This window comes from Apodemus sylvaticus, chromosome 6 (assembly GCF_947179515.1).
Source record: "Apodemus sylvaticus chromosome 6, mApoSyl1.1, whole genome shotgun sequence".
NCBI classification, from domain to species: domain Eukaryota; kingdom Metazoa; phylum Chordata; class Mammalia; order Rodentia; family Muridae; genus Apodemus; species Apodemus sylvaticus.
In genome coordinates, this window is record NC_067477.1 from 132,634,981 (window position 1) to 132,658,876 (window position 23,896).

Consider the following 23,896-nt stretch of genomic DNA (forward strand, 5'->3'; position numbering starts at 1 on the left):
CTTAGTTGATTGGCTTTCTTGCTGCTTGCAAAAGTCAAGGTGTAGCTTTAACAAAGCAAACTGGCCAGGGTCCTGCCTGTGGGGAACCCTCTTCTTCCTCCTCCTTGAAATCAAAGCTTATTTTTGGTAACCGTTTGTAGATGCTGTTTTCTGGAAGATAGTCTGACATTCCCCGTTCCACGGTAAGCTAACTGTAAGAGCCGGCGCATCCATTGGCTCCTAAGGTGAAAACTCTTGAGAGACCACCTAGCTAGTCCTGTTTCACATGTGAAAGATTCCAGAATCAAGGATTTTTTCTTAGTATGGGATCTCAGTGTGAAACCCAGGCTGGCCCTGACTCACGCGCATGTGGACTGAGTGCAGGGTTTACAGGTGTGCACCGCTGTGCCTGGCTGGCCTTCCTCCTGTGAGTGCAGACTCCTCTTGTTCCCCTTTGCAATGCGTTCCTTGTTCTCCAAAGCTTTGTCTGACTATTGGGGCCTGTACTGGCTGGTTTTGTGTATCAACTTGACACAGGCTGGAGTTATCACAGAGCAAGGAGCTTCAGTTGGGGAAGTGCCGCCATGAGATCCAGCTGTGGGGCATTTTCTCAATTAATGATCAAGAGGGGAGGGCCCCTTGTGGGTGGTGCCAACCCTGAGCTGGTAGTCTTGGGTTCTATAAGAGAGCAGGCTGAGCAAGCCAGGGAAAGTAAACCAGTAAGTAATATCCCACCCCCAGCCCCCATGGCCTCTGCATCAGCTCCTGCTTTCTGACCTGCTTGAGTTCCAGTCCTGACAGCAATGTAGAAGTGTAAGCTGAATAAACCCTTTCCTCCCCAACTTGCTTCTTGGTCATGATGTTTGTGCAGGAATAGAAACCCTGACTAAGACAGGGCCCGAGCTGTTTCTCATAGGCGTCTGAGCCTGCCCTTCTTACATGCTGCGTTCCCAGTCTGTGCCTGTCCGGGATCGGTTCCCCTGCTTTGCTATAGCATTTCACTCTGCTTTCCCAGGCTGCAGCTGGCAGCCATACTGGAGACTGTAGACAATGCACTGCTCCCTTTCTCTGTAGACACAACACCTTCCTGTTGTATTAAGAACTCCCAGCGTCACGCTTTCCTTGTAGGGTACGGGAATGAACCGTGGAGTTTGCTACTTTGACAGAGGAAATGAGCCCGGTGTAAAGGCTTTGATTTTCGGTCTCGTCTCTTGGTGTCACACCCCTTTCCTGGTGACGTTTTGCCCAGCTACATCTTCCTGTCTGTTTAACAACCCAATGGAGATGGGGCTGTGGTTGACTTCTAGAAACAGCTCTGATTGTCAGCCAGGCTTGGCAGGGAGATGATCAGAACTGGGTAGGACAAGCCTGGCAGAGAACACCCGCCATGATTCTCCAGGTCACACACACACACACACACACACACACACACACACCTAACAACTACTCTACCAAGTCTTTCTCTCCCACCACTGCGTGGTCCTGGCAGCAGTTGGGATTCTCGGGGAGTTGTTTACCTGCCCTGATGCCTCAGCTCTCTGAGCATCTGTAACACTGGTGGCTTAGTCTAAAACCAGAACCCCACAGCCCAGTGGGCACCACACCATGGCAAACAAAAGCCACGTCCTGAGCCAGGCATGGCGGGATGCACTTGTCCTAGCTACTCCAGAGGGTGAGATGGGAATATCACTTGAGGCCACCCAAGACCAGATTCAGCAGCAGAGCCCCCACCCCCATCTCAAAACAAAAGCCTGTGTTCTGTTTCCACGAGGAATAATAGTGTGCTGTGTTTTGCATGTGACCAAAAAAAAAATCAAAACAGACCTGAATGTACAAATATTATCTTTAAGACATCTGGTGAAAAGCCTCCCCTGACATTTGACGTTAATTGGAGTTGATGTTTTAATTAAAATCCTCATGTCCTATTTAGCATGTCCAAGATGTTGAAAAAAGATTGTGTGTTGGAAACTGGATTTATTCAGCTCATTGGAATGAAGAGTTTGCTGCATCCTGCTTTCCTTACAGGGGTAAATTTAATGTCATTTGGAGTCTTAAGCCCTTCCTCCAGGACTGGCCTAGTCACTGTTCCATTGCTGAGAGACACCATGACCAAGGCAACTCTTGGTCAATAAAAGAAAGCATTCAATTAGGGGCTGGCTTACAGTTATAGAGGCTTAGTCCAAAGTCATTATGCCAGGGAGTATGGCCACAGGTGAGGTGCTGGAGACATAGCTGAAAGTCACATTTTTTATCTAGAATACACTTTTGAAATTTCAAAGCTTACCCTCAGTGACACACTTCCTCCAATCCTTCTAATCCTTTCAAATGGTGCCATTCCCTGCTGACTAAGTATGTAATCCTGTGGGGGTTATTCTTACTCAAAACACCACAATGACTTTTTAAATTTTTAATTTTATCCTTTAAATTTACCCTTGTAAATTTAAAGCAGGATGCAACAAACTCTTCATTCCAAATGTGCTGAATAAATCCAGTTTTCAACACACAATTTTTAATTTAAAACATTTTTAAATTTTAAATTTTAATATAAATAGAAGGGTTCTTCAACTTTAAAGCAGTCTGCCCAGTTTGTTCCAGATGGTAGTGGTTCCTTTGTATCATGTAGTGGAATGTTAAAACAGTCTGGGGTGTATTGTCACTGCCTTCCATGTGGAAGCACCTGCCTAGCTTGTGCCTGGTTCTGTCTCTGTCATGGAAAAAAGGGGACAATGAGATGGCACACACACACACACACACACACACACACATATACTCACATACATATATGTACACATACTCATACTCACATATACACATGCACACACATACATACTCACATATACACAGGCATACACACATGCATATACTTTCACACACACATATACTCATATATACTCACATATACATGCACACATATATACACACACTCATACACATACATCCATACATATACACTCATACACATACTCACATATATATATACATTCACACTTACACTCACACACACAAAATAAATGTAGAATTTTTAATCAAAAAATTAAAATACCATGAGAAGTTTTTTCTTTTTTTTTCAGACTATATTTCTCAGTGCAAGCTCGTGGAGAGACTGATAGAGAGAAGCTACTGTTGCTGTACCAGACAAATGATCAAATCATAAATGGCCTTTTCCCTCTGAACAAGGATCTGGCGTTAGAAATGGCGGCGCTTCTTGCTCAGGTAACTTCCAGGCTCTCTAAATCAGCTCGAGGAGAGGGAGCAGTGTTGGTTTCCTCAGTTAAATGCAGTAAAACAGGACAGCTTCGGCAAGCCTCAGGGTTCATAGTAACAACCGCAGGCATAAGTTCAACACTACACCTCTGCAGAGCCGTGAGGACTTTGCCCTCATACCCACTCTGCCACCCATGGGTGTCAACCTCACGATCCTGGGGCCTGTTCGAGTCCCAGCATGTTCAGGAGTCAGCATGGCTGACTGAGAAGGACATGCCTTCCTGGCTTTGGGAAAATGGCTCATAACTTACACAGACCTCTCTATTTAAGCCTCGGATTATAACAGAGACCCATGGTCTCACCTGCCTACACAGAAAGCCAGGTAGTACTCCCTGCCAGCCAGCAATGTACCTGGACCATTAAAGTCTTCATCCTCAAGAAGAGGTTGTAAAATACGCACCAGAGTCTGCCGAGGGGAGCATATAAGCCTCCCTGAAAGGGCCTCATCGACAGACGCTTGGGCCCCAAGTCTGTTGTCATGGATTCTACCCAGCACGTCATCCAATACATCACTCATTCTTTAGCTCACCCGTGACCCAGGGTGATGATTCCCATGTCTCTGCACTCCAGTCCATACCTGTCTAGCGGCCACAGCTAACGCCCCGTAACTCCCCTTCGCTACACTCCAAAGCATCATGGCTTCCCAGTCCTGCAGGAGAGCTTCTGGTCCAGCAATCCCCGCCGCCTATCCTGTTCTCTTCTCCCTTACCTCAGCTTTTCACTTTGAGCTCCTGCTTCTTCCTCTGCTCACCCTCTGTATTTGCCCTCCATTGCTGTGATTCAGACCCACCTCACACCATTTGCTCCCCAACCACCGTGCCTCCCTCCAGTGTGGTCCCCCACAAAGTTATCCTTCACACAGATGCTGGAGGGATTTTCCCCGTTACCCATTGATGCCTAGCAAGTGCTTTGAGGTTGAGTGTGCTAATGAATGTCTGTAGCTGATAATCTTAGCTCTTGAGAGGCAAAGGCAGAAAAATCAGAAGTTCAGCAGGGCAAGCCTGGGCTACATAGCAAGTTCCAGGACAACCTGGGATACATACAGAGACCTTAGCGCAAAAAACCAACAAAGCAGAAAAGCACACAGCAACAGTAATTAAAAGTTCCAAAAATGATTCGAGCAGATATGCAGAAGGATTTTAGTCTCTGTTTTCTGTGGCTTCGGCTAGCTTAGCCTGAGGGACAGCGTGACACAAGGACAGACTCATTTATTTGCATGTCCACCTGTGATGCTGGCTCATAGCTGAGACCTCTACAAGGACCGTCCACTCTACAATGTTATACACTATAAATATTACACATATTCTCTTCAAGGATCCATTTGAGCTTCCAACCAGGATGGTGATCAGTGGCAAAAAGCCACGCCCCCAAAAGAGAGATGAAGGAAAGCCTGTCCTTTTCCTCAGGCCTGAGACCGGAAGCTGAGACTTGTCTGGGGCTAGTTGTTTACACAGCATTAGTATCTGACAAAGAGATAGAGCAAATAAAGATGCCGTCCACACCTAAGGTCATCATGATCTGCCCTGGTGGCTGCTTCCCCAGCCCCAGCATCCTGACTATCCCCACCTGGAGCTTTGGGTCTGTGTGAAATCCGCACTCTGCATCTTTAGACGTTGCTGATCTTACTGCTTTGCCTCAGGTGTCTGGAGTGGCTCTGCCTCTGCTCTGTCGCCTTGCTAATTTCCTCTTGCCCGTCAGCTTCCCTTGTAGGCGTATGTAAACCAGGGAACCTTTCTGAATCCTTCCTGGCGGCTCCACTGGCCCTCAGGGAGTTTCTGCAATGTGTCCCGCGCGCGCGCGTGTGTCCTGACGATGGTGGCTCATAGTGACTTGTGGTTCTGCTTTGCACAGTGACCAGGGCCTCCCCCAGGGTCACCACTGTGCCTGACCCTCCCACCCATGAGCAGTTTTCCCCAATGTTCTTGGATGAATGGACACTTAGTAATTGACTTTTCTTTTAGAGTACTTTTAAATCATCAGTACTTGAAAGCTTACTTGCTGTACTTGGTGTTCTTTTGATACAAATGGTAAAGAGGAGAGAAGGGGCAGGCCCTTACTTCCTAGACAATCTGCTGCTGGCGGTTTTAGGGTTCATCTTTCCAGAGGCATAAATTCCCCATGAAAATCACTCTTGTCTTTACTAACATTTAAGTTATCTTCTTTCCTTAGATTTTAATTTTATCAAAAAAAAAAAAACTTCTGTCAGAAAAATTAAATCCAAACTTTTTGAGATTTTTTGCTTTTTAATTTACATATGTATGCCTGAATGTTATGTCTGTGTGCACCACATACATGCCATGACCTAGCAGGCCACAAGAGGGCGTTAGACCTTCTGAGAGTGGAGTTCCAGGTTCCAGGTGGGTGCTTGGTATCGAACCCCAGATCTCTGGAAGAGCAGTCAAAGAATGCTCTTAAATTCTGAGCTGTCTCTCAGCCCTGAAGCCACCACCTCTTGAGGATATGTACTTTTGACATTTTTGAAATGAGACCATACACCAAGAACTTTTGGGGCATATGAATAACACTAAAAACTATAATGTATATAAGGAAAAATGAGATACTTCCATCTTTCCTCAGAGTGTTGTTTTTGGAAGGAGATGGGTTTTACTGAGCACACATAAGGGCAGTGGCTGGCCAGCATAAAGAATGCTACCTACAGTCACCTCTGAGAAGATTAAAAGGGGGCTGGAGAGATGGCTCAGTGGTTAAGAGCACTGAGTGCTCTTCCAGAGGTCCTGAGTTCAAATCCCAGCAACCACATGGTAGCCCACAACCATCTGATTAGATCTGATGCCCTCTTCTGGTGTGTCACAAGAGAGCCACAGTGTACTCACGTACATAAAATTAAAAAAATAAAATAAAATAAAACATAGTAAAGAATAGTTATTTATTCGGTTGCAGATTTGAATCTGTGGAGGTCTTATTGATGTTGCATGGCTTTTTAAAAAAATAAAACATTGAGTGAGTGAATGAGTCAGAAGACAGTTTGCAAGAGTTGATTTAATTTAAGAGTCTCTTCCTACCACGTGGGGACAAGAGCTAGTAAAGGCAGGTGTCTTTGCTACCCAGCTAGCTTAGCAGCACAGTGCTGTAGCGTAGTGATGGAGTTCTTGGAGCCGATTTCAGTGCTGGCTAGTTTTAGGTCAACTTGACACAAGGCAGAGAGGCGGGAACCTCAACTGAGAAAATGCCCCCAGAAGATCCAGCTGTAAAGCATTTTTTAAATTAGTGATCAATGGGGGAGGACCCACCCTATTGTGGGTGGTGCCATCCCTGAGCTGTGTGGTCCTGGGTTCTATAAGAAGGCATGCTGAGGAAGCCATGGGGAGCAAGTCAGTAAGCAGCACCCACCACGGCCTCTGCGTCAGCTCCCTCTGCTAGGATCTTGTCCTGACTTCCTTTGCTGATGAACTGTGATTCGGAAGTATAAGTGGAACAAACCCTTTCCTCTCCAACTTGCTTGTTGGTCATGCTGTTCCATTGCAGCAACAGAAATCCTAAAACAATCTCTGTTGTTGAGTGTCTAGGAAAGCACATGTTCTGTGTGGGCATGTAGGGGGTTATCTGAGCTGCCGATCTCCAAACACAGATTCTGTTTATTGGTATATTGGACACTAGATAGGGAGATCCTGAACTTGAACAAGCCACAAAAGGCTCCCTAAGAGGTAGGTTGCCCTAAACAGTGTACTGTTGCTGGTAGCTATTGTCAGAGGCTGTGAGGCTGGTCTAGGTTTGGCAGGTAACGTCATGAATGCTCTTTGCTGATAGGTAGGGACAATGTGCAACTTGCCCTTCGGGGAAGGATTTTGGTGTGGTTGGGTGGACAGCTTTTATATTCTGTGAGGAGATCATGATGGTGACGCTGGAAATAGTTAGAAACGGGAACAATGAGAACCGAGAGCTGAAGGGCGACCTTTAAAACAGACTGCGAGCACTGTGTGAGACCCCTGGGGCCTGGTGAACCTACAACTGCTCGCTGGGGAATCCCGTGGGTGGGACGCTTAGGAGGGCATCATCCATATGTTCCCCATCCCATCTTCCTCCCTGAGCAGCCTTGGGTACCCTATGCAAGGCATCCGTTACAGTTTATCAACGCATTTGATTCTGCCTCAGTGTCCCTACCAGAGGCTAAAGCCACTGGAGGTGGAGAGGATGCTCAGCCTCTCCTCTCGTAGCATTTACTGCAGAACCCAACTCACGGCAGAGTCTAAATGTGGCCGTGGGTGCAGGGTATAGGTGAGTTGGAAGAGAGGAGGGCAGACACGTGGGTTTCAGGGATGGCTGTTGTGTGGAACATTGACAGAGGAGATCTAGCAGGAGCACGGTGAGACTGTGCAGTCCTCACTGCCGTTAATGCAAAGAGACCCTTACAGAGTCCAACCCTTAGGAAAGTTACAAAGTCCAACTGATACCATTGCAAATTTTCTTAGTCTTTCTCCCCTTTTATTTTAACTTATTTCACTGTTGGAATAGTCGTTTACAATAAAAGACCGTCCTGTGTTATACTCAGTAATAGGCTTATTTTCTCTTAGCAAATACTAAGGAGGTTTTTAGTGTCTTTTATAATGGTGCAATATAATACTCTGATAAAAGTCACTTAAGGGGAGAAGGCGTCACTGGGCTCACAGGTCACATGACTGGCCACACTCTACCCATGGTCAAAAAAATATAAGTATTCATCCATTGTTCTCTGTCCCTGATTACGGATGTCATGTGGCCACCATGACTTCTCTACTATCTGGACTATAAAACGGAACTAACTGCTAGCCAAAGATAACCCCGTTCTCTCTTAAGCAGCCATCACCAGAGGGCCTCTCGCTGAAATGCCTGTCACAGTATTCCTCATAGGTCAGACTTCCAGTGAGATTTGTACGTAAAACAACAACTCGTATATAGGATTATAAATTTCATCGTCGCACAGTTATGATCCATAGACTTGTGGTCTGCATACACAAAGGATGTCTCAAAAGAGCACAAGTGGTTTTCTTCCTGGAAGTTGTTCTCACTCTCCTGTGTTTTCTCTTCGGGGGATTTCCTCCCAGGTGGATATTGGAGATTTCGAAAGACCTTTCTCGACTCCTGCTGGACATGTGACAAACCAGTGCAAAGTAAACCAAACCCTCAAACAAGTTATAGAGAGATTTTACCCTAAGAGGTACCGAGAAGGGTGCTCTGAGGAGCAGTTAAGGTAAGGGTAAGGGGGTGGTTCTGCTTTGGAGAGTGGTAGAGTTACATTAGGAATTTAGTAAAATTTTCTGTATGGATACTTTCTTATAACATTTAATTCCAATGTATCCCAAGAGGTTTTACATATTTTATGGGGACATAAATAAGTTTACTGTTTTGGGTTTTTTTTTTTTTTTGAGGCAGTCTCATGTAGCCCAGGTTAGCCTCAAACTTGGAATGAACTGAAGATGACCTTAAACTCCTGATCCCTCTGCTTTTCTCTCCAAAATGCTGAAATCACAGGAGTGTGCCAGTAATTTTCCAGTTTTGAAACAACTTTTTAAGAAAAAAAATGACCATAATTTAGACCACTGTTTCATCTGTTCTCAATCCTGGATTAATTCTGGTTCTAAAGAAGGTTTTAGCTGTACAGTGGAGGTAGCTGGCCCTGGGTTCAGTCTGAGAATAAATGCAGTCAATAGTCCTCCAAACTGTACCATTTGGCCACCACTACTAGTGTTAAATTTTGAGAAATGAAAATACTCTCTGGAGAACTTACTGCATCCTGACTCACACAGAGGTCTGGTGATAGCCCTGCAGGTGGTGGGGATCTGCTTGCTAGGTTGTGTTGAGCATTCCAGTGTCTAGGAGAATGGGGTGAAAGGTTTTCGGAAGGGGGAGGGGTGAGGCTGACCAGTGCCTTGGTGGACAGCGCTCTCCTTACGGCTGTGGTCTTTGTCTTGTCTTTGTCCGTTTGTCCTTTCAGGCAGCTTTACCAGCGGCTCTCAGCCAGATGGACGGCCCTCCGGGGACACAGTGCGGCTGACTGCGCTCGCATCTACTTGACAGTAGCCAGGAAGTGGCCTTTCTTTGGTGCCAAGTTGTTCATTGCAAAAGTAAGAAAGAATGGAAAGAAGACACACAATAAACACCCCAAGGACACATCTGGCCACGTTTACCCTGACACGACATATTTGGTTTCATTAAAAAAAATATATGAGAAAATTCCCAGCAATTTAAGCCAGTGAGGAATGCTGGGAAGTGGAGAGGGTCCCTTCCTCTTCTTCCCCTCTCCTTATCCTCACGCCCCACCCCACTCCCACACATTTTGGGAGTCACAGGCCAGTCCATCAGGAGAGCTAGCTGAACTCCCGAGCTCCCCACTCCCCATTCACTCAATAACTCAATAACAAGCAATCATTGGCCTGATTACTTACTGAGTGTTTACTGAGTCCTGTTTGGCAGCTATTAAGATGAGCTCCAGGGACCCATAAAGCACAAGGTTTGCAATGCACTGTCCACTGTCAGGACTCTTTACGGCAGTTCTCAGCGTGGTCCAGTGTTGCGACAGGCCCACAAACAAGGCCTTGTGAGGGAAGCGCCCTTTAGAGAGACCAGAGGAGGGCTGCAGACACACTGGGCAGGGGACAGCCCTGCCTGGGAGGCGGCTGGCCAGTGCTCTGAGGGAAGGCATGTGCTTTTTCTTCTGAGAGCCTTTAGTCTTCCGTTTTGGTGCCGGACATTGGAGTCAGGTCCCCTGGAGCCATCCCACCATCCCCAGACTGTGCCTTGTACTTCTTGTCCTTTCCCTTAAATGATGCCACTTGGGACTCTTTTGCTCCAAAGATGCATCCATCTTGTGTATTTTGTCTTCCTCATTAGTGGGTGTGCACTCTGGAGAGTGAGCCCGCCTCCTCTGATGCCCACCACCAGGGTTTGGAAGTAATTATCACTTAATAAATACTTGCTAAAGAGCGGACTATGCTGGGCAGATTGGTCAAACTATCTGATCTAGGTTTTCTCATCTTTTAATAAAACAGCGTGGGCTAGAAAAGTCCCGGGAATCTTCTGTCACTTTTGAAATTACTTTTGCTACCGGAACTAGAAGCCATGCACCAAGATATCAGGAAAATTATACCTGTTAGGACCATAGACTCTATGCAGTATTATCTGCAGGAAATTCAAGGGACTTTCTTATTCTTGCTTTCCGACATAAAGGATAAGCCTAGTGTGGTGGTACAAACTCCTGAGTCCCAGCTATTCAAGGAGGAATTGAGGCTAGTAATAAGAGACCAGCCTAGGTATTATAATGAGACCATGTCTAAAAACAGATGGATAGTTAATTAATAGACTTGAAATGTGGACTGTTCTACAATGAATTTTAGCCCCAACTTCAGCATGGGAAGTGCTGCTAACTTGTACACACACACACTTATTCACACACACACATGCATACACACACATGCATGTACATACACATGCACACACACACATGCACACACACAGACTCTTGCATACATACACACACACTCATGCACACACAAACACACATGCACACACACACTCATACACACACACATTCACTCACACTGTGCTCTTTCCTGGGCTGTCATTAGCTGACACTGTTTGATGTTACAGGACCAGCGTTTGTATCTTTAGAACAGGGAGGCACTTCCCTTGTCAGCTTCATGGTGCCCCTCCCCCATTTCTCATAATTGTGGAAAAAATACACATGACAGATCATCTACCGATGAAGCAATTTTAAAAGTATGGCACTCCGACATTAAGTCCATCTCACTGCATCACAGTTGCTCTGCCACTGTAGACCAGGCTGGACTGAAACTTGCTCTGTAGATCAGGCTGGGCTCTCATCCACCTACCTCTGCCTCCCCAGTTCTGGGATTAAAGGTGTGCCACCACTACCTGCCTCTGGAACCTTTTTATCTTCCAATCTAACACTCTATGCCCATTAAATATTCGACTTTGCATGCACCCCCTCCCCACCCTGAAGGGCAGGCACCCTTCTGTCTCTATGAATATGTCTACTTCAGGAACCACAGACCACACATTGTTTTGTAATTGGGTAATGCCTTCAAGATACATCTGGTGATGTAGCATGGCTCGAATTTTTCTTTCTTTTCATGGACTGGATAATATTCCCTCACACGCCCACACCATGCACCACGCTTTATTAATCCGTTTGTCACTGGAACCTTAATCAAGAAGAAAGCACAGTCCTCCAAAACAATATGCCACTGGCCTTTTGTTCTATGGTGCCGGAGACTGAGTCTCGTACAGCCTAGAGGCGCACACCCCACGAAGCTAACATCTGCACCTTTCTGATGCCCACGACCATTTGAAACCACCCTCAGTAGAGACAGTAGTAACCCTATAGTTGAGATATGCTGAATCTTCATACTTAAGATCTGTCATTTACAACATAAGATCCACCTCCCCATAGTGCAGACACTCTTAAGACTTAAGAGAAGTAGCTAAGTTTTTGTTACAATTTCAGTTGTTAATCAAATAAAACAATCACTGTAAAAATGCTCAAAAACCTGCTTAGATTTTGACTAGGTTTTTCTGATGGGAGATTTTTTTTTTAACTAATAAAATGTTATTGTTTTGGACATAAAAATTTTATAGAAATTCCAGTTTACACGCAACTTTCTTTCTTTTCTTCTGTTTCTGTTACACATTGAATATCAGGAAAAGTATGCATGCGTCACCACAATCCTCATGCCTCCTAGTGTGAGCACCTTAGAAATATTGTTGCTGCATTTCTTTACAAGTGCGGTCAGCACAAAGACCCTCAAATTTTTGACAACTATGTAACTTGCAAAGCAAAAAGAAGATGTAAAAATTAGTGTTCTTTTGTGAAAGATGAGAAAACTGAACCCCGTGTTACAAGAAGTTTGTCTGAATGCACACATTACTAGATATAGATTTGAGCCCGCAAGCCAGCTGGCCTAAAAGGAATCTCTTCAGCCTTTAGGGCTCCTCACTGCCCTCACTCCAGCAGAGACTTTCAGTGTTTTTGCTGGGTTTGAAATTGGCAGATCTTACATGCATTTAGACTAAAAGAATAAATACAGTTGTAATCTTCCATGTATGATACAGAATATTTTCACTTCTCTGTAGCCCATAGCACCATCATCACTTGGCAATAACTACGTGTGGCTGGCTGTCAATGAAAATGGGTTGAGCATCCTTGAATACACCTCCATGGTAAGATCAAACTTGGTATCTTTAACTGAATCTTTGATTTCCACTGCTGAGGGTACAGCAGGCAAAAGGTGATGCTATTCTGAACTGCTGTATTCTGATTTTCCTCTGAGTTTAGGAAATATTTTTTCTAATACACTCTAATAAAGTTTATTTGTAAACTTTACAAATAAAATTATGTTACAGTCTAGTGTTTTGAAACACTATGAGACAGGCCATGCTAAGTATGGAAAAAGATTAAGACGCTAAAATTAAGGTGCAATCATGGTTCTGGTGTGTGTGTGTGTGTGTGTATGTGTGTGTGTGTAAGTGAACTTAAGGGGAGGTCAGAGGACAATTTGCTGGAGTCTGTTTTCCCCTTCCACTGTGTATGTCCCAAGGATCAAACTCAGGTGACCAGCCTTGGCAGCAAGCACCTGTACCCTTTGAGCCATATACTTGCCCCCCTACCAGTTTTTTTTTTCTGTATAAAATAGAAATATTTAAGTTATTACAAAGTAGAAACTTGTCAAAGTTTACATTTTCAGTTTCACTTAAGTTTCTGTAGCTTAATTTGTCTAGTTTTCAGTAATGTCATCAGTTTCACTCCCACCAAGGTTATATAGCTACTAAAACTTAAAGCACATGATCTAAAATGACCTCAAGCTTGAGGCTGTGGCACATGCTGGTAGTTCCCAAGCTGAAGACACTGAGACAGGAAGGTTGCAAGTTCAAGACTAGCCTGGGCTACATTGTAAGATCCTGTCCCAATTTTTCAAAATAGAAAAAAGAAAAAAATCGACTATTCCTCTTGTGTGTTCGTTTATCTATGTGAAGCTATCGTTTTCTACCATATGCTATGGGCTGTTAGCACTTTTTGTTGTGCTGGGCCTCACACACACCTGTGCTACACCCTTAGTTAGTTTAAAGCTAACTGCAGCTTTAAAGGTAGTGTAGGAGCTCTTTACCCTGCAACAGCCAGAGAGCACTAAAGTATTCTTGTTTTTATTTTGTTTTTAAATGAAAATATAATTACATCATATTCCATTTCCTCCTTTCAGCCCCTCCCATGAACCCTCACCACCAATTTCTCACTCAAATTCATGACCTCTGGCCTTTTTCTTCAATTGTTGTTACACACACACACACACACACACACACACACACCATGTTACTTAAGACACTAACAGAGTGTCCGCTCTTGAGCTCGTGGCGGGTGACTGTGTAAGATAGTACTCTCTGTGTTGATATGATATCCCAGGAGGAGGATGGTCTGGGAGAGTTTTGAACTCAATGCTGGGTCGTGGGGATGACACTGTTTCTGTTTGTATCAAAGTCTGCCTAGCTGGGGGAACATGGACCTGTCAGTACAGCATTGGATCATTTGGGCCTTAAAAGGATCAGTTTTATATGGATCAACCTCATAGCTAAATCTAAGTAAATATGTAGAAATATATTAATAATGATTTTCTACTAGGTGCTGTGGATATAGATGTTGATAGTTTTCTAATTTGAGTTTCTCAGAATCAAATGTATACTTTATGGTATAGGTTGATGATCCTTAAATTAACTTATTATGACTGTTATTTACATTAATAGAAATAGACTTGATCTTAGACAATTATGTTTACATTCGGTATGATGAATCAGTATGCGTGTCTTGTTTACATTTGCTACAATGTATCAGTATCCGGGTCTTGTGGTCAGATCATAACAGTTCCTTTCCCTTCTCTTTAAAGAGATTAGTGGTCAGCTATGCGTACAAGGGTCTGATGACCTTTGGAGGCTATCAAGAGGATTTTATGGTAGTCATTAGTACACAGTCAAAGGACCGGCCAACAGAGAAGTTACTTTTTGCCATGGCAAAACCCAAGGTGAGTGGGACCCTTTCTGCCAGGACTACAGAAAGAACCTGTCTCAAAACAAAACAAAACAAAAATAACTCGGTGAAAATTTCCACGTGGTCAAGTGCCTGGTGACGGGACGTTTCAAGAGCAGTGGTTGCTAGCGTTCAAGAGTAAGATCGGGAGGGATGGGGTTCAGGGCAAAGGTTATTTTAGATCCTGTCTCAAAAGAGCATGTGTGTAGAGTGGAGGTACTGTGCAGAGTGGAGGTACTATGCAGAGTGGAGGTACTGTGCAGAGTGGAGGTACTGTGCAGAGTGGGGGTACTGTGCACAGTGGAGGTACTGTGCACAGTGGAGGTACTGTGCATAGGCCAGGTGGCTTATCTACTTGGGGTTATCTGTTTTACCGATTCATCACTATATAGCAGAGTTGTATAGTTAAGCTGTCCTTGTTCCTTTGTTTTGTGTAACACACTGTAGTTTCAATGTCTCTAAAGCAGCTTTTTAAAAGACTGCATCCTAAAATGTCATTCAGCGGGGGAGTCCTGGGACTCAAGCCCTAGTATTAGAAAAAAAAAATCTAATTTTAGTAAAAAAGAACAAGAAACTTCTTAGAACTTTCAACTTTAAAAAATATTTTATGGCATTTATTGGTGTGTGTGTGTGTGTGTGTGTGTGTGTGTGTGTGTATGCCACAGCACATGTAAGGAAGAATGACTTGGGGTGTCAGGCTTGCTTCTCCTTCCACACCTGGGGGTCCTAGAGACCCAAGCCTAACCTCAGGACCAGCGGCAGGCACCTGTCCCCGCTGAGCCATCTCTCAAGCCCTTTGTCTGTTGTCATGGTAGATAGCTGTGCTAGCTAGGTCTGCACTTTAAGTGACAGCAATTAACCAGAGTGCAAGAGAATTGATATGACATTGCTCTAAGTCTCTTCATGACAACTGGCACATTTCCTACAGTGTCACTAAGCTTGACTGGACTTTGAGAGTCACTCTTGCTGCCGACTGGAGAAACAGGAGAATGTCACTGTGACTTCATGGTGCCAGGCTTGTTAAACCTTTGATCTAGAGCAGTAGCTCTCAACCTTCCTAGTGCTGTGATCCTTTAATACAGTTCCTCATGTTATGGTGACCTCCAGTTACAAAATTATTTCCTTCCTACTTCATAACTGTAATTTTGCTACTGTTATGAGTCACAATGTAGGTATCTGGTATGCAGGCTATTTGACATGTGACCTCCCCCCAAAGGAGTCAGCACCCTCACGTTGAGAACCTCTGCCCTAGAGAGCAGGGCCTAGAGCTAGGCTGGCTGGATGCAAAAGAGATCTCCCCACACAGGGAGAGACCTTCTCGGGAGCCTGACAGGGAGAAACCTTCTCGGGAGCCTGACAGGGAGAGACCTTCTCGGGAACCTGACGGGGTAGTTTTTCTCGTTTTAGATTCTTGAAATTACCCTCCTGATGGCCAGTTACATCAACAACTTCTATCAGCAAAAGACAGCATTTCACCACCTCTCTGCCCCGGCACTGCTCTCACCCAGGACCCAAGGACCCCAAGCCAGGGCCGTGGGCAGCCAGCCCCTTCCGTCCAACAGCAGGCCCACCAAAGGCCCTACCTTACTCTGAAGCTCCGGAGCCTGAACCTTCACTCTTCTCCACAGCTGCAAGCCAGCCTTCACACCCCGCCACACGGCATCGCAGAAGCCAGCACTCCACACATTAGCCGTAATGGGTTACTCTCTCATCTGACTCTTAATATTTAGATAACAATAAACACAAAATGTGTCAACACACTCATCGTGTCTTAGACAAATTAGGTTAGAATTTGTCTTTTTTTGTTCCTCCATCTCCCTTCTTAGCCATCAGACATTGTGCAATAAGGCTTCCCGGTTTGCTTTTAAATATCCTGGCAATCTTTTGAAAGGGAGATTCCAAACTCTCATTTAGTAGATGAGTTGACTATCTGGAAAAGCTCACTGCCAAAGAATGCCAAGTACTGTAATCAAATGTGCCTTAATGAAGCGATCTTTGGGAAGGAGTGAGGTTTAGGGTAGGAATCAGCTGTGGGAACATATGCAGGGGGCAAATTCTTAGAGCAAGCTCAATGAATTCTCTGTGGCTGGGCATCATAACATGTGACAACAGACGGACAGCTAACCGAGCCACCTCTGTGAGGGTGGGGGGAGGGGCGGGGGATTAGGAAGTGTGTACCCTGCCACCTCTTCGGATCACTGGAGTGTGTCATTTAAATGAGGTAGTGGGTGCAGGCTTCCCTGCCTGTCAGCATAGCCGAAGATCATTGGAACAGTGCCCCGCATTCACAAGTGTTTAATGCTAGCCCAGCTTGATATAAAGAGTGTTTTGGTTTGTTATAAGGAGTGTCTTTGAAAACAAAGATGGCCATTAAAGCTTTGTCCTTCACACAGTCTTCTCTAGTTCAAGTTTTAAAATATATTTCAAAATAAATTTTAATAGAAAATACTTCAGCCAAAGGAAGTACATTTTGAGTTGAACTTGTCTGGAGATGTCGTAGTTATCCCATTGCCGTGACAGAATGCTTGGCAAAAACCACCTAAGTGAGGCATGGTTGGTTCTGCTGTTTCAGAGAGTTCTGTCCCTGGTGGCTTGGCCCTGTGCAGGTCCTGGCAGGAGCCAGTGGCATAAGAGGTTTCTTCAACTTATGGCAAATAGGAAGCAGAGAACAAGGAGGGGACAAGAGGCAGGGACAACTTCAAAAGCATGTCCCCAGGGACTCACCTCCTCTTAGTTCCAGCTCTCAAAATTCCTACCACCTTTCAAACCAGTACAAGCCAAGCAGCCGGCGCACCAGCCTCTGGGAACCTTTCATAGTTAAATCCTGACAGCTCTGTCAGTGGCCAGTACATCTCAAGCTGTGTTGTGGCGATGTAATTAGTATTCCTGATAACCGGAAACTGTGATAAGATATAAAAATTCTATTATAAAAATGTTTAACCACAAGTCTACCTAATTTTATTTATGTGTAGAATACTCGTATTTATTTTTAGACATATATTTATCAATTTGTGTGGCGTATTTTTTAAGCCCATTTGAGAAAATGCTAGGTGCTCAATGAATTTGTTGGCAGAGTCCCTGTGCCATCCTCTTGGCTGTGGCAGTGCCCTGTCCTCACACTAAGCCTTCTAAACACGATCTGCCCTTAGGAGCAAAGTCAGGAAGCACGTGGCTCCCACACTGCACTGCGTGGGTAATGACAAAGGTATTTTTCAATTCCGATAGAAATGGCTTCAAGTTCACCCTTCCATCTTTTGAACCACAACCACTCACTGGATGAACAGATTTGTTTTTAAGAATAAATGATTAACAATTTGGAGTGACTTTCGGAGTGTGTTTGACTGGGATAAAGTAGTGTTTTTGTGTGCCCATAAACCACTTAAAAATCATTAATGGGTGAGGCAGAGGCTGGGGCAGAGCTCTGACTTACAGGTGAGGACTTTACCCTCAGGCAATAGTTCTCTCGCCAGCTGGTAGGCAGTCCCGTCTGCCATATTGTGAGATTTAAAAGTAGTGCGTGCTCACCTTCAACAACGGTGCCTCAGGCTTTGCACTGCTTTTTGATAGAGCAGAAATAAAATATTTTGCTGGAGAGAATTCAGTTTCGTGCAACCAGTGATGTGAAAATTTGATCTCCTGTGAAATTCCTTATATAGCCATTTTTTAATGCAAGTATATTATTATGAGTGGTTACAAGAGAATTGTGTTTCGTGTTTAATTGTAATATTTCTCACCTGCCCTTTTCTTTCCTCTCAGTTACAATAAACGATTTACAAGTCCCTATTGAACACTCTTTTGAATAATCTTCTGAGGCATGCTGTGGAGGAAGTGGCCGTCACTGCCCCCTGGTGCCTTCATTGTGTGTCTTCAGTGTGGTTCTGCCTCAGTCACCTGGAAGGAGGCTGCTCGGGCAAACTGTGATTTTAATATGTGTGCATTTGGGTACAAAGAGACTATGTAAAGAGGCAAATAGAAATGTATGTTTTCCCATGATTTCATAATAAATCCCTTCAGAGATATTATTTCATTTAAGTGAGTTTAATGGATTATGTTCTAAAAATTAAAGTGTTCTGCACTGTGTGTGTGCACACAGGTGCACGCACGCATGCACAGTACACACGTGCATATGTGTTCCCTAACAGTCAAATACTGCCATTCCTTAAAATGAATTTTAACTCAACTTACAAGAGTCATTACCACAACTTACAAAGAGACTTTGTCCCAAAATGTGTTTCTGAGTCAATTGTTTGATTTTTTTTTTTTCCCATAGATAAAAATATGGTGATCAGGTTCCTGGAGCAGTTCACCTCTAGCTGTTAATCAAACTGCAATACAATCGTGAAGAGCTAACCATCACCCTTACCTTTGCAGTAAAGGCTTTCAAGTGTCCCTGGGATGCCAGTTTCCCCACATGCTGCCTCCCTGCTGCCTGAGAACCTGTGCTCGCCCCTGCCGTAGGCTGATTTCTGTGGGGCCCAGTGCTGTAAGGCCTAGGAAGGGACATGTGGAGATGCTTCTAGGCTCCTAGTCGGTACAGAAGCTCTGTCTGCTCCTAGTTCCCTTTCCCTAAAAGAAGACAGAGATTTACATCCAGAAGAGAAACTTTTTATCCACTTTAAGCTCCAGATTAAGCTGAGTTCATACATAGATACTTAGGGTGACACAAACTGCGTCCATATTTTCAAATGGTACCAAGGTGTTCTGGGCCACTGAGTTCAAGGTGGGCTCCACAGCCAGGAGGTGATAGGCCAGGGCCTGCGGCTGGCATGAGATGAGATGGCACGTGCTCCAAACTGTGGAATGCTTGCCGGATGTATTCACCTAAATAGACCATGGTGCCGGTGCTCCTAGGGAGTGGGTGGCTGTCATCAGCCATGTCCCCTATTCTGCATGAGGCAATAGTGACCTTATTCTGCATACGGTGGGACCACCCAGGTGCTCTCATTCACAATGCCCTCTAAACTTGTCTCTCTTCCTATGTCTTCTCTATCGACAGTTGGCTAACAGGATCTCCCATCCGTCTGCTACCCAAGAGAAGTATTGACTTTTCTGCTTTCCCAAGACCCAACCTTTATGCTGTAGTAACTATATTAGATAGTTTGGGGTAAATTTCTAAAATTAGACTTTAACTCATTCAGAAAACAATGAGAAAACATGCCTTTCCCAATTTCATTACAAAGATACTAGGATCCCTCAAATAACTAAACAAAGTCACAGAGGGACCTTGGGAAGACCAGAGGGAACTCGGACCAGGACTTCCTGCTCACACCAATATGTCTGCTTCATCCTCTTTAACTACATTTAGCAGAACATATGGTAATTGTCTCCAAAAGGGAATGACCTGCTTTTCCGGTCATAATTTGAAGAATCCCAGGGAAGGGCTCGGATTAACCCAGTTCATAGTTCATGCATGTACCGAGTCAGCTCAGCATTGAATGGATGCCAAAAGACAAGGTGGCAGCGAATCTCACGGTGGACAAGCATGCAGCCAGCAGGTCCTCTTCCGATGCGTTTGTAACTGATGAGAGGCAATGCTTGCTTGAAGCTCGGACTTTAACCACAGGACAGTCTTAAGTCCAAGAAAAGCAACTAGATATAAGGTATCGACATGTTCAATTTTATTTCCTCTGGGCAGGATTATTTCACCAGTCTTTCCCCCACTCTTTCATTTCATCTCCCTTTTCTTTTACTTTCTCCTTTTCTTCTAGGGACTCAAAACACGGCTTTTTAGATACTAGAGAAGAATTCTATCACTGAACCCGTAGCCTCTGCTCTCTCTCTCTCTCTGTAACTCCTTTCTCCTTGGCTCTCCCATTCCCTCACACACACACACACGTGTGTGTGTGTGTGTGTGTGCGCGCGCGTGTGTTTCCTGTATACCAGTATACCAGTTTTTCCTGCAAGAAGTTTATGTAACACTGAAAACAAAGGGGACATAAAAACCCTGTCACTTTCCTGGCTGCTGTTGTTAATGGTCTCCACATGGTCTTCCAGCTTCCCCTGAAAATTCCTCCACACAGCTGCAAAAAATTATCTCACTGAAACACAGGACCAGGCAAGGCCTGCCTGTTTTAAAATCTTAAGTGGCTTCTTATAACCAACATAGGCAAACCCAGACTACACAATCCTTCCCAGCACTCCAGCCCACCTTCCCAATGTGCACTTCTGTCTCAGCTCCCCAGACACTTCCTATCCTTCTAGACAATACATAACTCTCCAAACATTCCCACGTGCTCCTGTATATACTACAGTAGGCAGTACAAAACATGTTCCTCTGTCAACACCAACTTTAAAACTCTTAAGCCTTCTTGAAGTGATGCAGAAGCAGGCTCAAACCTTTTTGTCCCACTTTGCTATCTATGACTGTGACAAAGACCATGAGCAAAATCAACTTGGGGAGGAAAGGGTTAATTTGGATTATGTGTCCAATCACTGTCCACCACTGAAGCCATGGCAGGAAGTCAGACAGGGCAGGAACCTGGAGGCAGGAGCTGATGCAGAGGCCATGGAGGGATGCTGCTGGCTGGCTTGCTCCCCACGGCTTGCTCAGATCGCTTTGTTATAGAGCCCAGGGCCACCAGTCCAGGGATGGCACCGCCCATAGATAGCTGTCAGGGTTCTCTCACATCAATCATTAACCAAGACAAATGCACGCACAGAATTGCCTATGGATTGATCTGATGAAGACAGTCCTTCAAGTCAAGGTGGTCTTGGCTTCTGTCAAGATGGTAACAATCTAACCAGTATGCTTTGTTATTGTAGTAGTTTAAATAAGAGATGTCCTACATAGTCTTGGGCATCTGAGCACTTGGTTCCACATAAGCAAACAGCATTGTTTGGAGAGGTTTAATAGGTGCGGCCTTGGTGAAGGAAGATTACCATGGGGAACAGGTTTGCAGAGTTCAGACTCTGACCCCCGAAGGTCACTCTCTCTGCTCTGTGGTGTAAGGTGTGTGAGCTCTTCGCTTTCTGTTCCTGCTCCCTCCACTGTTGTTTATCCCCGTGCCCTGCCCCTACTGGTCTCTAACCCTCTGGAACTGTTAGCAAGAATAAACTAGTTCTTCTGTAAGTTACCTCGGTCTTGGTATTTTATCCTAAGAGAAAGTAACTAATACGGCATTGCACTTAAGAACAGTTTCCATCTGTACAGGAAGGTCACTTACTTTGTCCAACTATGAAACCGCAGTACAAACAAAGGAGGAAAACAGAGCCGAGCTGCCCCTTCAGATCAACTGAATCCACCCTGAGTTAAAGCAGATGATCAAGGCTCAGACGGATAACCCTTGCCCAGTGGTTCTCAGCCTTCCTGTTCTGTGCCCCCTTTAGAACAGCTCCTCATGTTGTGGTGACCCCTACATAAAAGGATTTCATGGTACGCTTGCTCTGCCGGTACACATTCTAAAATATGAATGATACAGAGTATCATGGATCCTGCACAAGGATGACATGCAGCTTCATGAAACAGGCCATATTTTTCTGTGTCCAGTCTTGCAGTGACTTGATGCACCAGGGTGGGCTGGTACCCAAGGGGGCCTCCGGTACCCGGAGGAGAAAGGGAGGGGGGTGGGTTGGGGAGCACTGGGTGGAGAGGGACAGCTGGGATCGGGATGTAAAGTGAACAATAATGGAAAAACTTACGCTGTTGCTACTCCATAACTGTGATTTTGCAACTGTTATGAACCATGAGGTATGCAGGATATCTGACATGTGACTCCTGTGAAAGGGTCGTTTGACTGCCCCCAGGGGTCGCGGCCCACAGATTGAGAAGCACTATCCTAGATCCCATCTACCAGACTCTCTCCTCCAGCTATCTCTCCTGGTCAACCAAAACAATTACAGTCTTGAAGTGCTAGTGGTGCCTGGCAAGCCGTGCTTGGGAGAAGACATCAGCCATCACAATAGTTATCACAAGAGTTAATACCTACCTGACTTCCTAGATAGCACGCTAAACCCAGGGACAGACTCCAAACCCAGAATCCCAAATCATTACAGTAACAGTAGTTCACAGGCCACAGGCTGGCTAGACCCAGAGCTCAGGGGGCAAAGCCATGAGCAGTGTTCAGCCTTCTTTGAAAATGTTTTTCCTCCACTGAACACCCCCTCCACTCCAGCCCTCCTGACCGCACAGCTGTACTCTTTCTTAGCACCACAATGTCAGGGAGATTTGTTCCCCAAGACTTCATCTGAAGCGGATGTTCTTCTTTTATCAACATTTTGCTTCATTTTCAGGAATATGCTCCTTCCGTCTCTACATTCCAATCTGCCAGTGGGGCTGAGGTTGTAAATCACGGTGTAAACCACTTGCCTGGCTTGCAGGAGACCTCGAGTTCAATCTTCTGCGTGCTAGGAATTGAATCTCAGCTCATCTTATTTCAAACACCATGTTCTTAAACATCACACCATAGAAACTGAGCCCAAAGGCTTGGAGACAATTTCCTTCAAACATTCAGGGATCTGGGACCTGGATCTATTCAACGTTCAGAACAGGTCAAATAGCTGGGTGAATTGTAACTTGTTTATTTTGAGCTTTTGGGCTAACATCTGCTTATTAGTGAGTGCATACCATGTGTGTTCTTTTGTGATTGGGTTGCTTCACTCAGGATGACACTTTCTAGTTCCATCCATTTGCCTAAGAATTTCATGAATTTATTGTTTTGAATAGCTGAATAGTATTCCACTGTGTATATATACCATAGTTTCTGTACCCATTCCTCTGTTGAGGGACATCTGGGTTCTTTCCAGTTTCTGGCTATTATAAATAAGGCAGCTATGAACATAGTGGAGCATGTGGATGTTAGCCCAAAAGCTCAAAATAAACAAGTCACAATTCACCCAGCACAGGAATCTCAAGAAGAAGGAGGACTTAAGTGAGGGTGCTTTGGTTCCTCTAAGAAAGGGAACAAAATAGTCACAGGAGCGATAAGGGAGACAATGTGTGGGGCAGAGACTGAAGTAAAGGCCACCCAGAGACTGCCCTACCTGGGGATTCATCCTATAAACAGTTAACAAACCCCGACACTACTAATGGACAACAAGATGTGTATACCAAAAGGAGCATGCCATGATTGTCTCCGGAGGGGCCCTGCCAGAGCCTTACACATACAGAGGCAGATGTTAGCAGACAACTATATTGGACTGAGCGAGGGGTCCCCAATGGAGGAGCTGGAGGGTGGTCCAGAGGAGCTGAAGGGGTTTACAGCCCCGTGGGAAGAACAATGATTTCGGCTACCCAGACATCCCAAGACCTCCAGGGACTGAACCATTAACCAAGGGGCACACATGGTTCCAGCCAAAAATGTGGCAGAGGAAGGCTTTGTTGGGCATCAGTGGGAGGAATGGTCCTTGGTCAGGTAAAGCTCAACAGAGGCCCCAACAAAGGGAAACCAAGGAGGGAAGGAGGGAGTGTGTTGGGTGGAGCGGCATATACGTGGAGGCAGGGGGAAAGAGGAAGGGGAGGGGCTGGGAGTCTTAGGAGAGGGGTGATATCGGGAAAGGTTTTACCATTGGCAATGTAAATGAAGACGATATTCAAATAAAAAAAAAAAAAAAAGAACAGGTTAAATAGCAAGCTAGCCATCCTGACTGTTTTGTCAACGGCTGTGGCCACCCTGCACCTTTCCCTGA

General features: G+C 45.0%; 1 protein-coding gene, 1 long non-coding RNA gene and 1 other non-coding gene across 4 annotated transcripts in view; 2 read left to right on the forward strand and 1 right to left on the reverse strand.

Moving 5' to 3' along the window:
* The window catches only part of LOC127687668 (uncharacterized), a 31,374-nt gene extending 15,431 nt beyond the window's left edge, over positions 1-15,943 (reverse strand). Inside the window, exon 1 of the long non-coding RNA XR_007978460.1 lies at positions 15,856-15,943. This is a non-coding gene — a long non-coding RNA (uncharacterized LOC127687668). The remainder of the gene's footprint in view (positions 1-15,855) is intronic.
* The window catches only part of Plekhh2 (pleckstrin homology, MyTH4 and FERM domain containing H2), a 99,093-nt gene extending 80,794 nt beyond the window's left edge, over positions 1-18,299 (forward strand). For both annotated transcript variants that reach the window (XM_052186491.1, XM_052186493.1), the window contains exons 25-30: positions 3,051-3,192; positions 8,286-8,431; positions 9,176-9,305; positions 12,331-12,417; positions 14,133-14,267; positions 15,680-18,299. In XM_052186491.1, coding sequence (XP_052042451.1) covers positions 3,051-3,192; positions 8,286-8,431; positions 9,176-9,305; positions 12,331-12,417; positions 14,133-14,267; positions 15,680-15,865 — 826 coding nt within the window. In that variant the 3' untranslated portion in view covers positions 15,866-18,299. The remainder of the gene's footprint in view (positions 1-3,050; positions 3,193-8,285; positions 8,432-9,175; positions 9,306-12,330; positions 12,418-14,132; positions 14,268-15,679) is intronic.
* A 3,345-nt stretch (positions 18,300-21,644) lies between these two features.
* Positions 21,645-21,748, forward strand: LOC127688087 (U6 spliceosomal RNA). The gene has a single exon (XR_007978549.1). It is a non-coding gene; the product is annotated as a U6 spliceosomal RNA (small nuclear RNA).
* Positions 21,749-23,896: the final 2,148 nt, after the last annotated feature.